Raw genomic sequence first — 16,771 nt, forward strand, 5'->3', positions numbered from 1 at the left:
GATGAGAACATTAAAGGGATCAAAGTGAAAAACAATGTGTTTAAAATTAAAGCATTCGCCGATGATGTAGTAATAATGGTAGAAGATCCAAAGGATTCAATAAAAAATCTTGAATTGGCGCTACAAAAATATGGAGAGGTGGCAGGATTAAGGATAAATTGGAAAAAAACTAAAATATTGGTCAAAAATATAAGAGGACAAGATGAAGAGGAGATAAAAGCAATAACAGAGTGGGAAATCGTGAAGAAAGTAAAGTATCTAGGAATTGAAATAACAACAAATAATATTAATTTATTCGAAAATAATTATGCAAAAATTTGGAAATCCATTAAAAAAGATTTAGAAAGATGGGGAAATTTGAAATTATCATTCTCAGCCAAAATTGCGGCAATCAAAATGTCAGTCTTACCCAAAATGTTATTTCTTTTTCAAATGCTTCCTATTATAGATAAAAAAGAGGTTTTTGAGAATTGGAGAAGGGATTTAAGTAAATTTATATGGGAGGGGAAAAAAGCTAGGATTCAATTTAGGCTACTTACTGACATTGAGGAAAGAGGGGGGTGGGGAGTCCCAGACTTAAAGATCTATTATGCCGCGGCAGGCTTGTGCTGGGTCAAGGATTGGATAAAATTGGAAGATAAAGAAATTTTGGATTTGGAAGGGTTTAGAAATTTAGCAGGCTGGCACACATATTTATTAAACGAAAAGAGAGGAAACCCCAAAGAATTCTCAGATCACGTTTTCAAAAAAGCATTATTAAAGATCTGGATGGATTATAAACACCTGTTGGAATCGAAAACGCCTTGGTGGACATCACCTTTAGAGATGACGGCCGTATGTAGTAGAATTTATGACAAAAGATGGCTAACCTATCAAGAATTATTGATTAAGGAAAATGGGAAATTAATATTGAAACCGTACTATGAGATTAAGGATAAGTGTTCGAGTTGGCTGCAATACCATCAGATGCAGAGTCTTTTAAACAAGCACAGGGAAATTGGTTTTATAGATAACAAATCTAAATTACAGGAGATCTTGTTAGATAATGAAAGTAAACTATTAGCAAAATTATACAGCCACTTGTTAGAGTGGGAATTGAAAGATGAAGAAGTCAAATGTACAATGATAAGGTGGGCACAAGATTTAGGAAGACCGATATTCAGAAAGCAATGGGATAATTTGTGGAGGGAAGGCATGAAATTTACAGCTTGTTCAAATATAAAAGAGAACATGATGAAGATAATATACAGGTGGCATCTCACACCGGAAAAGATAGCAAAAATTTATAAAACTAACTCGAAAGAATGTTGGAAATGCAAAAAGAAATTAGGAAATTATTACCATTGCTGGTGGCTGTGTGATAAAATACATGAATTCTGGAACAATGTGTATGAAAAATTAAAAAAGATGCTTAAGTTTACATTTGAGAAAAAACCAGAGATAATGTTATTGAGTATGGTGCCAGATAATTTCCCTAACGATAGGAAAAATATATTATTATATGCATGTGCTGCAGCTCGCCTTCTCATAGCAAAGAACTGGAAAGGAGAGAAAGTACCAACAATTGGTGAATGGCAAGTAAAATTAGTGGAATTCATGAACTTAGCAAAGATGACAGCAGCAATTAGAGATATCCCGATACAGAAAAGTAAAGCAGAATGGAAATATGTTGAAGAGTATCTTAAAAAAGAGAAAATAAACACAAGTTTGGTGATATGCTTTGAGTAAAATACATATAGGATGAATAACAAATGGGTAATTAATGGAGGAAATGTTAAATTGGTAGATAATGCGGGGATAGAGATAAAGCAGGACAAGGTAGAACTGATAAAGGGAAGCAATGTTCAAACAATAGGAAATATGTTTTTGTTTTTTTTTCCCTTTTTTCTTTTTCTTTTTTAATCTGTATTATATTTCTATGTTTATGTAAGTGTTGTTTTTTACCTGGTATGTATATGTATGTGTGTATGCACACATATTACATATGCACGGGAGTATATATATATGCTATACTCCTTTTTTTCTTCTTTTTCTTCTTCTTTTTTTTCTTTTTTTTTTTTTTTTTTTTTTTTTTTTTTTTTTTTTTCTTCTTCTCTTTTTTCTCTTCTACTTCTTTTTCTACTTCATTGATTTATGCTTTATGATTTTGTTATGTAACTTTGATATATAATTTATGATTTATGGTATATGTTTTATGTTCTCGTTTGTAATTATAAAATACGAAATAAAGGTTTGTTTAAAAAAAAAAAAAAAAAAAAAAAAAAAAAAAAAAAAAGGAAAACCACTCAAACTCATGCCTAGAAACCACTGGATAAGTGGAACTGTGGACGAGCCCATAGTTGGCCAAGGAGCAAATCAGGGTTGATATGACCAGATGGAGGTTGTTGCTGCCATCGCTCTGTCTCGAGAGACAATGGAGTGTGCCTCCAGGGGTGAAGTCACACCACTCTGTTAGCAGCACCAAATGATCTCCCCAAGATGCAAGCCTTTTTGGCCTCTCTGATGTGGTCCAAAGGAAAGCAGAATGATTGGCACCAATGTTTGCCACAGTTGCACACGGCGCCATCCAACCATCTTAGGGATGCCACTCCAGATTTGTGGAGGGTTTACTCCTGAGCCTTTTCTTCTCCTGCAAGGCAGCAGAGGTTAAGGAGCAGAGTTCTCCTCCCATGTGGATGAGCCCCACTTGTCCCTCACTTCCCGGGGAGGTCGGGATACAAATAAAAGTTTATTATGATTATGATTATACATGCAGAAACAGCCTTCTTGACTGCTGGACCCACTATTGGTCTTCTCCACTCAATCTGCCAGCACCTGTCTTCACATTCAGGGAAGTCTTTAACTCACCAAGAGTTTGAAACTCATCAGCTCCCCTCACCTGGTTTAGCCAGCCAGTCAAAGACATTCCCTGGGGTGTGGCTGCTATCACCTGCTGATAGCTTCCTGGAGCCACAGGTGAGAGCTGGGAGCAGGGTGAGGACAAACGACCTCAGAAGGAGCAGGGCGTCTCCCCCACCAGAGGTACTACCCCTCCCCTAACACACCATACACCCCTATTGACCTGACTAGACTGGGATCATTCAAGGCATTTAATATGAAGGTGCTGGGCAGGAGCTCAAGACTCCCTTGGCAACCACCTGTGCATCCCAAGGGAAGGTTAAAGCTGTGGGCAGCATGGCCTTAAACCACTCTAACATAGAGGAAAGAAGCCCAGGAAGCCACTTTATGCTGCAGTTGTAAGAGTTTTGCACCAGAGGGCGCTGGAGAATAAGGCCACGGGGCCTCTCAGCCAAGGCTGTTGGTTTTTCTGGAATAAGACATAAAAGGGAATTCTACCCAAGGCGGGGGATGCGGCAAATAAAAGACAACCACCTATTTCCATCTCACGTATAATTGTATTGTGAGGGGTTATGTCGCTAAACTTGGTGCCTTGGGGCAGATGAGAGGAGAATGCTTCAATCTCTGTGTTTTACATATATTCTGAAGAACACTTGTGGCATGCGCTTGTTCCCGAGGGAAGGGAGCCACCCGTTCAAGAAGGATATGATAACAGGAGATTCATCTATAAACTCAACCTGCATTTTGTGGAGCTCAGGCAGGGAAAGGGGAAACGGAACACAGCACATTAAAAAACTACATATAATGTAGCGCTAGGAAACCCTTCTGTTTTCAAATCCCTTTAGTGAGACATAAATGGATAAAACATTCCACGTTTGATGGGCTTCCAGCTAATAGTACTTGACTGCAGGAAGTTAAAGGCATAAAAAGGGAAAGGAAAAAGCATGTTTCCCCAACCCAGGAGATGTGTGTTTTGCAAAGACTTTACATAATTAACAGATTTCAGCAGAGAAGGAAGGGATTTGGGTGGGCAGTTCCTGTAAAAAAAAAAGACGAATGAATGGGCCTTGGCAAAAGTGGCTGCAGACCCCCCCTCACCTGCTGGGCTTCTGTGGGAACAAGATGGAAAAGGGGCCCTATTCTTCAGTCTGCAGCCCTCCTAAAATAAGATATTCCAGACCAAGGGGCCTAACCTGTGGTCTGTGCAGGTGCGTACAGAGCCTCTCTGCTGCCCAGGGCGGCATCCCGCTCCGCCGTGACGCATGTGTCATGATGTAATGTCACTACGTCATGACGCATGCGCATGACGGAGCGGGATGCTCGCATGTGCGCACTACGGAGCATATTGCCGGGGGCAGTGCTCCAGTGCCCGGATCCGAGGATCCCGATGCAAGAGCACCGCTGGCGGCAACCCACTCCATAGCTTGCTTTGCTGCTTCTTCCTGCTGAGGCAGAGCGGCGATGGGAGTCAGCGGCTGCCACTGCTCTCTGGCCCGCCCCTTGCCTCCGCCCCACCAGGAAGAAGCGAGGGGCGAGGTCAGCAACATCGGGGCCTCCGCGATGGCGGTTGTGCCGCTGCCATGGTAGCAGCGGCCATCGGTGGAGGTAGCGATGGAGCGGCGCGCTGCCCCCCTCAGAGTGGAGCCCAGGGCACCCCGCCCCCCGCTCCCTATTGCAACGCCCCTGGGTCTGTGGGATGCACAAAGCCCCATCAATGGTTCTTCTGTGGCCCCAGGCAAGACCCACACCAAGTGTCTGAAGGCAATTCACACATAGGAACCTGCCAAATACTGAGTCAGACCACTGGCCCATCTAGCTCAGTACTGTCTGCACTGATGGGCAGTGGCTCTCCAGGGTTTCAGATAAAGGTCTACTCCAGCCCAGCCCAGGGATGTCGAGGATTCAAGCTGAGAGCTCCTGCATGCAAAGCAGATGCACCACAACATCAACAAGCACTTGTGGGGTGCCTCAGGGTTCCATCCTCTCCCCCATGCTTTTTAACATCTATATGAAGCCGCTGGGAGAGATCATCAGGGGGTTGGGCTGGGTGTTCATCAGTATGCGGATGATACCCAGCTCTACCTCTCTTTCAGATCAGAAGCAGTGAAGGTGGTGCCGGTCCTGTGTGAGTGTCTGGAGGCGGCTGGAGGATCAATGGCGGCTAACAGATTGAGGTTGAATCCTGACAAGACAGAAGTACTGTTTTGGGGGGAGAGGGGGCGGGTGGGTGTGGGGGACTCCCTGGTCCTGAATGGGGTAACTGTGCCCTTGAAGGACCAGGTGCGCAGCCTGGGAGTCATTTTGGATTCACAGCTGTCCATGGAGGCACAGGTTAATTCTGTGTCCACGGCCTCGGTCCTATATACCTGAAGGAGCGTCTTCACTGAGATCCAGCACCGAGGGGCTTCTGGCAGGTCCCTCACTGCGAGAAGCAAAGCTACAGGGAACCAGGCAGAGGGCCTTCTCAGTAGTGGCGCCCGCCCTGTGGAACACCCTCCCATCAGAGGTCAAGGAAATAAACAACTACCTGACATTTAGAAAACACCTAAAGGCAGCCCTGTTTAGGGAAGTTTTTAATCTGTGATATTTTAATGTATTTTAATGCGTGTTGGAAGCTGCCCAGAGTGGCGGGGAAAACCCAGCCAGATGGGCAGGGTGTAAATAAATAAATAATAATAATAGGAATCCAACCACCAAGCTACCAACTTGGTAGGAATCCCACCACCAACCACCACTGGGACATCAGACCTTTAGAAGGCATCTTAAGGCAGCCCTGTTTAGGGAAGCTTTTAATGTTTGATGGATTTCTGTATTTTAATGTTTTGTTGGAAGCCGCCCAGAGTGGCTGGGGGAACCCGGCCAGATGGGCGGGGTATAAATAATAAATTATTATTATTATTATAAACTAACCCTTGTCTAAACACTGACTGGCAACTCTCCAGGGCTTCAGGCTGGGTCTCCCCCAGTCCCACCCGGAGCTGATGATTTATTTACTTATTAGTATTAATATATTGCCCTTCCTCCCAAAGGAGCCTGGGCTGGTGACCAACAAGTGGTGAGGCAATAAAAGCATCTTGAAAACAATTGCTGTACACATGCAGAATGAGAAAGAGGAAGGTCTTGTATGCATGGAAAAGACAACAGAGGTGTCACTTTTTGGATATCCAAGGGGAGGGCATCCCAAAGGGCAGGTGTCACAACACTAAAATGCCTCATTTCTACATTGTGTGGAACAGACCTCCTAATGCCTGAACCTTCTGCATGCAGAGCAGATGTTTTCACTGAACAACAGCAGCCCTTTCCCAACCATTTGGAACATAGTGTCCCAGAATTATGGGAACATAGTGTTCCAAGTGTCCCAGAATTACAAAAGCCTTCCCAGCTTCTGAATTGATCCCAGAATGTCCCTATTTCGCCAAGCTCAGGGAGGAGGTTGAAACGGTGCTTGTGGCTGCGGCGGAGCCTCTCCCTGGCCTCCTCCCTTGGGCACCTTGTGGCAGATGCTGGAGAGTGGGCAAGGAAGAGGAGAGGCTGCTTTTGCTGCCAAAGCCCAGTCTTGCATGAGGCGCCGGCCCTGAGGTGCAGACAGAAGGCAGAAAGGGGCAGCAGAGTGCAGTCTGGATTTTCTTTATTAGAAAAATGCTTCGTGTGTCTGCATCAATTTCTGCCCCTTTATAAGATTAATTTAGGAGTGTGTGTTTTTATTTTTGTAAATCTACCAAAGAATAAAATAAAATCAGGATTAAAGGGTTTTCTCAGGATGGTGAAGGGCTGTGTGATGTATCCCTTTGGACTAGTGGGGGCAGCATTTGCCATTCTTCTGATAGGAAATGCTCTGCAGGGGACAATGACAAAAAATGGAGGTCAAGGAGGGTCAGTTGCGGGGGCGGAGTGAGAAATACCCCTATTTTCATCTGATGAATGTTGGAGGGTATGTATATAGGAAGCTGCCTTGTACTGAATCAGACCTGAGTGGCACCACCTGGCTTTCCAGGTTTCAGACAGACTTCTCTCCCAGCCCCCTCTGTGCTTTCCCACTGAGCCACAACTCTTCCTCGATATAAGAAGCACATAACTGAAGGCAAACATCACTCACTCCTATGAGGCAGACAGATGCTGCACCCTAAGATGCCTTGAGCCCTCAAGGGTGGGCATACGATGGGTGTGATGGGAACCACTGGAACCACATGGAGCCCTCCCAATGGCTTGCCACACGGACCCTTGGAGCACTGGGGAGAGCACACAGAGGGTTCCCACGTTGATGCTTTTAGAAAACCAACGGCTCTTACCTCTTAACTCACCTAGCTCCAGCGTCTTCCCTAGTTGCTCTAGTAAATCCGCCCTGGCTGCATTCTTTTTGTGCTTCTTCCCATCATAGTGCTGCTGTGCCATCATCGGGTTATTAAACCAAGCCGTGCAGAGCTGGCAGTACCTGTCAGAGTCTCTTCTCTGATGGGGCGGAGACACCACAGGAGAACTATCCAGGTGTGACTGCTTTAGGGAACTCAGGTTGGTCTCTGCAAGAGAACAAATAAGAAAGAGTTTTATTACATAATTATGCCCAACAGGCCTTCTCTCCTTTAGCTACTGTGAGGGACGAGGGATACAGGGAAGTCCCTCCCATCTTAAGTTCCAGCCCATCCCCAAGCGCGGGAGAGAGTAAGGAGAGCTCTGCCTCCAGCGGAGAGTCAGGAAGTGGTGTCCGAGGCTCAGGCAAGGTTGTGGAGCCCAGGCCGCAGGTGGGACAGGAAGTAGGACGCACAGGGGGGAGGCCAATTCCCCCAACTCCCGAATTGCGACGCAAACGTAGGGGGAAGAGGTTGGGTCTGCCAAAGCTGTGGTGCTGGAAGAAAACGCGCCAATCGCCATTCGGGAGTTCAGACACCTCACCTTAAGGATGCATTTTTACTGCTCTGAACACTGTAAATAATCAGCACTTAATAAAAACCTTAAAAGACCATGCTGGAGTCGTTACTCTAGAGTAGCCATACCAGGCCCTCTGACAGCAACTCCCGAATCTTTTTTTTGGCTACTTTGGAGTGCAGCGATGAGCGCTCAAGAGGCTGAGCATTGGAGGCTGGAGGCCGAAGCAGCGAAGCAGGAGCTGCAGAACCTCACAGCGCACGCACAGCAGCAATTGCATGCCGCTCAGGAGGAAGCGCGAGGGGCGCAGGAGGAGCTGAACAAGCTGGTGGACCAGGTGAGGACAAAAGAGGAGACTGAGAAACAGCTAAGGGTGATGGTTTTGGACCTACAGAAGAAGTTGGAAGAGGAGAAAGCCGCTAGAGGTGGGGGGGTGCCCCAGCCGCAGCTAGTCCAAGTGAGAAGGGGACAGAGCCTAGTCACCAAGTTTAGCGGCGACCCTAGGGAGTACCTAGGATTCGAGACAGAAATAAATTATGCGCTGGAATTGCATGCAGCAGAATTCCCAGATGACGCGCACAGAGTCTCCTTTATCATAGAGCATTTGACGGGGGCCGCCCGAGAATGGGTAAGACCGCTCATCGCGCAAAAAAATCCTTGCATGAAGAACGCAAAATTATTTCTAGAAGCTTTAAAAATAATGTACGCTAGTGACAGTGAAATGGAGGCCACTAAAGAGGAGCTTCATAACTTAACACAAGGAAAATCGACAGTTAGGGACTACTGGGCGAGATTCACCATGCTGGTGCACAAACTGGGGTGGGATCTGCAAAGTGAGCCAGTGAAATCAGCCTTCTACATGGGTTTGCACGCAGACGTTAAGGATGAGCTGGCAAGAGGTCCCAAACCGCGAACTATGGATGAGTTAAGCAAAGCGGCGCTAGCGGTGGGGGTGAGACAGGAATCCAGATGGAATGACAAACAAGCGACGCGCACAGCAAAACCTTGGTTCCCACGCTCCCAGGACAGACCACATCACCAAACCCCACCCCAGGGCCCGCCCCCACACCCGCCCAGGCCAAGCCCAGAGCCGGAACCGATGGAGATCGGAGGAGCGCGCGCGCGGGCTTTTCAAACCCCGGCGGCGCCAAGACGCAAGGAGGGAAGAGGCGGGAATTGCTTTCTCTGCAACTCCCCCAGGCATCGCGTCATGAGACTGCCCTCATCGCAGAGAGTGGCAAGGAAAGGCGGGAACGGTTGTACCTTCCCCAGCTGACGCAGCACCACAGCAGGGAAACGAGACAGCCTGGCTGCAGGAGACAAGGGGGAGCGGCCAGGCACAGTCAGCAGACAACAGCCCCCGCCCGCCCACCCGCACAGAGAGGAGCACAGCCAGCCCACCCCTCCCAGAGCAGGAGTGGTTCTAGAAGTCACGCTCACGCTCCCAAATGGCTATCCCCTGACAGTCCTCGCCTTAATTGACAGTGGTGCCTCAGCCAACTTCTTCTCGAGAAACTTTGCGGAAGAGCACCAGATCCAACTTCTGCAGCTGGATTTTCCCCTGCACGTGGCCACCATTGACGGCAGAGAGCTGCTGGGAGGGGCCATCACGCATCAAACCCCCCCCCATGAGAATGACGGTGGGAAGGCACTCAGAGACACTGGCTTTCAACGTCACAACCATCTCAGACCCCCCCATCGTCTTGGGCATGAGCTGGCTGACGCGCCACGACCCCTCCATAAGTTGGCACCAGAGATGCATCACTTTTGGATCGGACTTTTGTCTGGAACATTGCATGCAGCACCAACCAGGGGAGGGGCCTCCGATAGCCACGGTGGCCACCATGCACGTCAAGGGGGGTGAGGCAATACCCAAGCCGTACTGGGACCTGCAGGAGGTCTTCAGCGAAGCGGAGTCCGACCACCTACCCCCACACAGGCCTTTTGACTGCCAGATCAACCTGGTGCCAGGGGCAACTATACCCCCAGCCAAGCTGTACGCCATGTCAGATCAGGAACTGGAGGATCTGCGCGCTTTCATCGACAAGAACCTCAAGCGGGGGTTCATCAGAGAAAGCAAGGCAGCAGGGGGCAGCCCGGTCTTCTGGGTGGACAAGAAAGACACGCAACAGCGCCGTCTGGTGGTGGATTTTAGACGGCTGAATTCGGTGACAGAGCCAATGGCTTTCCCCATGCCCAGAGTGGATGATCTCCTGACAGCGGCACGCAGGGGCAAGATCTTCACCAAGCTCGACCTAAGAGGGGCGTACAACTTGATTAGGATCCGGGAGGGTGATGAATGGAAAACCACGATGTTCACGCCTCTGGGCTCTTTTGAATATCTGGTGATGCCCTTCGGGTTGCAAGGGGGCTCAGCATGCTTCCAGGCCTTCATGCACCACGTCCTGGGGTCCCTCCTCTTCAAGAACTGCTTGGTCTTTCTGGATGACATCCTTATCTACTCCAATGACCCAGTGCAGCATGTGAAGGATGTCAGGGAGGTGTTGCAGCGCCTGAAGGACAACCACCTGTATGTGAAGCTGGAGAAGTGCAAGTTTCACACCAAAGAAGTGGACTTCCTAGGCTACAAGCTGTCAGACAAGGGGCTGGCGATGGACAAGGACAAGGTGCAGGCCATCCTGGACTGGCACAGCCCCAGGACGCGCAAAGATGCCCAACGCCTACTAGGCTTCGCGAACTTCTACAGGAAGTTCATCAAGAACTTCTCTCGCGTCACGGCTCCTATCACCGACTGCCTGAGAGGCAAGCAGAAGTTCCGGTGGACACCAGAGGCGCAAGCAGCGTTCGAAAGCCTCAAGAGGGTATTCGCTTCAGACCAGCACCTGTTCCACGTGGTGCAGGATGCGCCCCTACGCCTGGAGACAGATGCTTCGGACAAGGCTCTGGGAGCGATTCTGTTGCAACTGGACGCCAACAGAGAGTGGAGACCCTGTGCCTTCTTCTCCAGGAAGCTGACCCAGCCGGAACGCAACTACACAGTGTTTGACAGGGAACTTCTCGCGATCCACGCTGCGTTCCAGCACTGGCGACACTTCCTGGTGGGCGCCAAGCACCCCATCCAGGTGTGCACAGACCACAAGAACCTGGAGTTCTGGAGAACTGCCAGGGTGCTCAACCAGCGGCAGATACGGTGGGCAGAGTTCTTCTCGAACTTCAACTTCTCCATCCACTACATCCCGGGAGAGCAGAATGTCAGGGCGGATGCCCTCTCCCGCAAGCCAGAGTACATGGAGGAGGAGTTGCCACCGGCACCCAGGCATATTTTCCCCCCATCAGCATGGTCCTGCGGAGCAACAGTGGTGAGCGAGGCAGAACTCACAGCACTGACAGCAGCTGATGAATTTGCCACCCGCATCTTCAGAGAACTGAGGGGGGGGGAGCAGGCCAAAGACTTTGAGGAAAGGAGGGGTTTGCTTTTTTACAAGGGAGCCCTGTACCTGCCAACCAAACAGCTGAGAGGTAAGGCCCTCAAGCAGATGCACGACAACCCAACGGCGGGTCATTTTGGTAGGGACAAAACCACTCACCTAGTCATGAGACACTTCTGGTGGCCAGGGGTGCGGGAGGATGTTCGGGATTATGTAAGGGGATGTGACACCTGCCAGCGAGCAAAGGTGGTCAGAGCGCCACCAGCTGGTTTGCTGGAGCCCTTAGCCACACCGCACAGGCCGTGGGAAGTAGTGTCCATGGACTTCATCACAGACCTGCCGTCGTCCAGGGGCAAGACCGCAGTGTTGGTGGTGGTGGACCTCATGTCCAAAATGTGCCATTTTATACCGTGTGCCAGGGCGGTCTCGGCAGAAGAGACGGCCAAACTGTTTGTTGACCACGTATTCAGACTGCATGGATTGCCTTTAAGGGTTATTTCGGCTCGTGGCCGCCAATTTGTTTCCAGGTTCTGGCGGCGGCTCATGAACCTCCTGCAGGTGGAGGTCAGCTTGTCGACGGCTAGGCACCCGCAAACCAATGGACAGGCGGAGCGGGTCAACGCCATTCTGCAGCAGTACCTGAGATGTTACGTCAGCCAGAGGCAAACGGACTGGGTGGATCGCCTGCCACTGGCAGAATTTGCCTACAACAATGCGGTGCACGTCTCCACAGGGGTGTCGCCCTTTAAGGCCAACTACGGGCGCGACCTCAGATCTTTCCCGGAGAGGGAGGGGGAGGAGGAGGAAGAGGGCCCACAGGCAGAGGATTGGGCAGAGGACCTGGAGACGGTGCACCAGCAGCTCAGAGAACACTTGGAGAGGGCCAAGGAAGCGTACAAGAAGGGGGCAGATCGCCACAGGCGACCGGGAGAGGTCATCAGGGTGGGGGACAAGGTTTGGTTATCCTCGGAAGGTCTTCCCACCAGGGGGCGATGCAAGAAGTTAGCACCCAGGAGGCTGGGCCCCTTCACGGTCACGCAACAGGTCAACCCGGTAGCCTTCAGGCTAGCACTGCCGGAGGACATGAGAGTGCACCCAGTGTTTCATAGATCGCTGCTGTCGCCGTACAGGGAAAGTACCAGGTTCAGGGACAGCGATCAGCCTCCAGAGGGAGGGGGGGAGACGGGAGACGCCCGACAGCTCAATGAGGCAACTGAGATTTTAGACTCAAGGAGAGGGGTGAGAGGACTGGAGTACCTGATAGCATGGGAGGACACTCCGCCGTCCCACAATGAGTGGATACCGGCCACAGAAGTACCTGAGGAATTTTTAGTGGAAGAGTTCCATGCCCTGTTCCCCCACAGGCCCAAGCCCTGGCACATGGAAAGGGAGGGAGAGGGGGAGGGGCAGGAGGAAGGGATAGCAGGCAGCAGCTCTCCATGGAGATGGGAAGCGGAATTTGAGGACACGGAAGAAGAGGTGTGGGTTTCACCGAGGTCAACGACGTCAGAGGCAGGAGAGGACTGGCAGAACATTTTTACTCCCACCAGCTCTGACGCCACTGACTTCTTGGGATTCCCGTCTTCTCAGGGGGAAGGAGAAAGATCGCAGGATTGGGGGGAAATTTTTACACCCACAGGCTCGGATGCCACAGACTTCTTGGGGTTTCACTCGTCCCCAGCAAGCGGAGAGCCACTAGGAAGGGGGGGAGAGGAGCCTGGGAGGGGGGTGGATGTGAGGGACGAGGGATACAGGGAAGTCCCTCCCATCTTAAGTTCCAGCCCATCCCCAAGCGCGGGAGAGAGTAAGGAGAGCTCTGCCTCCAGCGGAGAGTCAGGAAGTGGTGTCCGAGGCTCAGGCAAGGTTGTGGAGCCCAGGCCGCAGGTGGGACAGGAAGTAGGACGCACAGGGGGGAGGCCAATTCCCCCAACTCCCGAATTGCGACGCAAACGTAGGGGGAAGAGGTTGGGTCTGCCAAAGCTGTGGTGCTGGAAGAAAACGCGCCAATCGCCATTCGGGAGTTCAGACACCTCACCTTAAGGATGCATTTTTACTGCTCTGAACACTGTAAATAATCAGCACTTAATAAAAACCTTAAAAGACCATGCTGGAGTCGTTACTCTAGAGTAGCCATACCAGGCCCTCTGACAGCTACTTTAATAATAATAATAATAATAATAATAATAATAATAATAATATACCTCAACCATCTGACTGGGTTTCCCCAGCCACTCTTTCTCACTCTACTTTCTCAATCCACTTCCAGACCCACCTCCGGCTTGGGCCTCACTTCCTAAACTAGGTAAGGGAGGTGCCCTTAATGGTTTATCTTTCACATTGATCCTCATGGTGGCCAATGGCAACTATAATTGTGGGGTGCATGCAGCCATGTGGTGAGCGCTCATCATCTGTGGCATCTGCCACTAGCAGAGGAAGAGCCTGTGTGGTCAGACAGGGTTGGCAGGGCCTGCCATTGGACAGGCAGGCAGCAGATACTGAAGCCGTTCTTCTCTGTTGGAGGACAGAGCTGGGGAAGAATTGCAGCACAGGGGTGGAGCATTTGCCTTGCAGGCGGAAGGTCCCAGGTTCAATTGCTGGTGCCTCCAGCAAAACTGTCCCTTGAAGCCCTGAAGAGACACTGCCAGTCAGAGGAGATAATGCAAAGCTAGAAGGACCAGTGACCAGATTCGGCATAAGGCCACTTCTGCATTTGAAGCAGTATCGTGCCACTTTAAACAGTCCCGGCTTCCCCCAAGAACTGCTGGACACTGCAGTTTGTTAAGGGGACTGAGAGTTGTTAGGAAACCCCCATTCCCCTCACAGAGCTACAATTATCAGACCTGCTTAATAGCCTCTTCCTCTTCCAAGGGAACTCTAGGAATTGTAGCTGTGAGAGGAATAATGGGGTGGCCTCCTAACAATTCTCAGCACCCTCAAAAACTACACTTCCCAGGATTCTTTGAGGGGAAATCCATGGCAATTGATATGACAAATGTTTTAAATATACATTGCTTCCCCTGTCCTGTGTATATGCTACACAGTCAGTTGCTTGTTCCTCTGCCCCCCAAACAGCCTGTTACTGGTGCAATGGAGAACACTATCCCAAACCCGAGTTTGAATTAAGGTTCAATGCTCATGCCAGTTGAGGGGCATATACATTGAGAAATAAATAAGTAAATGAATGAATGAATGAATGAATGAATACCTTCATGCTAGTGGCAGGGGGGGCTAAGGCCAAAAGTGGAGAGGGCAACAAATGTAAATGTTGCCTTTGTGTAGTCAGCTAGCTTTTACACCTACTCTACACCCCCCCCTCCATTCAGAGAAGCGGAAGGCATTATCAGAGTGCAAGGACACATCACACTGAAAGAAGGTGCAAAGCAGGGCATGTGAGGGGTGGGACTTGGGAGGAGCTGGTGGGACTGGGGAGCAGTGGGAGTGGGGAGAGACTTGAGGGCCTGAGGTACCCTCTTCCACAATTCCACAGTGGCATAGTGTGGCACAGTGTGGCATAGCATAGGTAGCTCACTGAGACTAAACAGTTCCTGGTCCTCAAACCCATGAAGTCCACAATAGAATCTGACTATGAATGGCTATGTGCTCTGGCCAGATTCCTTCAAACTTGATTTAAGGCAAAATGTCTAGCACCCATGTAGTTCTCAACAAACACCTTGCTTGGGAGAAGACTCAAAGGGGTGCTTTTTCAGGTTGAATCTGATACATGAAAGAAGGCATTGTGTCTGAACTTCAATGAGATCAGATCTAGAGAAAACATAAAGGTGATGGAACCTTGATCATTTGAATCTGAGAGTGCAGAGGAACTGCCAGAAACATCTCCAGCATGCATAATCATGACTTCAACTTTTTCACAAGGAAACGGCATCCATCCTTCCTCTAGGTCAGGGGTTGGGCAAATGCAACCCTCTGCACATCACTGGGCTGCTTATTTGTTTTATTAAACAAAATTCATGTACCACTTAATTGTAATGAAATGTCTAAGCGGTTTACAACAAAATAAAAACAAACATTATTATTATCATTTTCATTAGCAGACTGTTAAATATAGGCCATTGGTTGTCGAACCAGTGCCCCAGGGCCCACTGGGGAGGTTGAGGACACTAATTTCAGAAAAGGCAAGCTGTGCAGTGCGTCAGCTGGGACCTGCAGAGCAGTGGCCTTGCTTGAGTTCCTGTCAGCATGTGCGCTCCCACTTTACATGTGTGCCAAAAATGTTGCCTCAGAGAAGTAGGGTGGGACAGGAGTCCCCATAGATGCGCAATCTGTAATGGAGCCCCAGTGTAAGCAGTTCCCACAGGAGAGCTGCAGAAAGAATGTGGTTGGTCAAGGGAGCCATGGACTCAAAAGGCATTCAAACATTCAGCAATAGGCTAAAAAGGTCTGTGTTTTAAACTCAACTTCTATTATATCTTACATAACTTCAGGCCATTAGAGTCAAACAATGGTTGGAAGGCACCAGGTTCTTTCCAAAAGATCATATATATATATATATATATATATATATATATATATATATATATACTGAGTGTTTTGGACGGCAAGCTTTCCCCCCTCCAATTATTATTATTGTTCTAAAGTGCAACCCACGAAGCAATGAGGGTGAAAGGAAGGAACTGCCCTACTGGTGAGACCATTGCTCATTAGCAAAATGAGATCCTTGGAGCATTTGGCAGTGAAAGGAGAGGGACATTTTCTTTTCCATGGCATCACTTGCTCTTCCCTTCCAATTACCGGACTTTATTCCTTAGTACTCAACTTCCCTACAAAGCAACGACCTTGTCTATTTGTCGCATAACTGCTGTTGCTATGGTAGATCTACAGAGGAGGAGGAAAGGAAGGAGAAGGGAAATGCTAATTAATAAAATCATCCTACTATTTGTCTTGGATCTGAACTCTGGGTCACACATCAAGCCAAGAGCAATGCTTCAATAGCATTGTGGTAGAAACATGCTTCTGGGAGGAGCAGGGCTTAAATAACATGGTGAACCTCCTCCCTCTGTCACACAGATAGCCTCCAGGATGTGATGGCCTGGAGGGAGGGGGGATCTGCATGAGGGAGAGACTAATGTGTGCCAGGCTGCTGCACAATTGTGTGCACATGAAATTTTACTTATTTATTTGTTCCAATTATTTATAGGCTGCCTTTCGGAACGTAAATCCTCACCATTAAATTCACCTGAAGCACCTCCTTGTCCATTAGGCACCAGTCAGATGATTGCAATTCACCTGGAGAAGCCCTCCGAATGGACCCACACTTGTTGCTGTTATTAATTAATTAATTAAATGAATTTCTATACTGCCCTTCATCTGAGGATCACAGGGTGGTTCACAATATAAAAACACAAAAATGTGTGACAGTAACAAGCAAAAAGAATACCCCTCTCCCACAGTATTATTATTATTATTATTATTATTATTATTATTATTATTATTATTATTCTCCTTTTAGCCTGGTTGGCCTGTTCAATTGTGGCCATGCCTCTGGCCTGCCTGGACTTGGGGTGGTGAGTTGTGGAAACCTCTGGTCTTTGCGTGGCCAATTGTACAAAGTCACATCCTACTGAAATCAGACAATTCTTATATTTTGCCACCTGCAGAAAACATTGTTTCATCAAGCATTTTTAGAGAGTGAATTTGAATAACCTTCTGCATTTTATTATTCT

General features: G+C 48.8%; 1 protein-coding gene across 24 annotated transcripts in view; it reads right to left on the reverse strand.

The window, feature by feature from the left end:
• ZMAT4 (zinc finger matrin-type 4) overlaps positions 1–16,771 on the reverse strand; it is a 186,995-nt gene that overhangs the window by 50,773 nt on the left and 119,451 nt on the right. For 17 of the 24 annotated variants that reach the window (XR_015950403.1, XR_015950404.1, XR_015950411.1 and 14 more), the window contains one exon: positions 7,128–7,355. Coding sequence is in view for 15 of the 24 variants with exons in the window: in XM_088671421.1 (XP_088527547.1) it covers positions 7,128–7,355 (228 nt within the window). In the remaining 9 variants the exon portion in view is untranslated. The remainder of the gene's footprint in view (positions 1–7,127; positions 7,356–16,771) is intronic. The other 7 variants (XR_015950405.1, XR_015950408.1, XR_015950409.1 and 4 more) reach the window with 1 other exon arrangement.

The sequence above is a fragment of the Zootoca vivipara genome, chromosome 6, assembly GCF_965207765.1.
Source record: "Zootoca vivipara chromosome 6, rZooViv2.hap1.1, whole genome shotgun sequence".
NCBI lineage: Eukaryota > Metazoa > Chordata > Lepidosauria > Squamata > Lacertidae > Zootoca > Zootoca vivipara.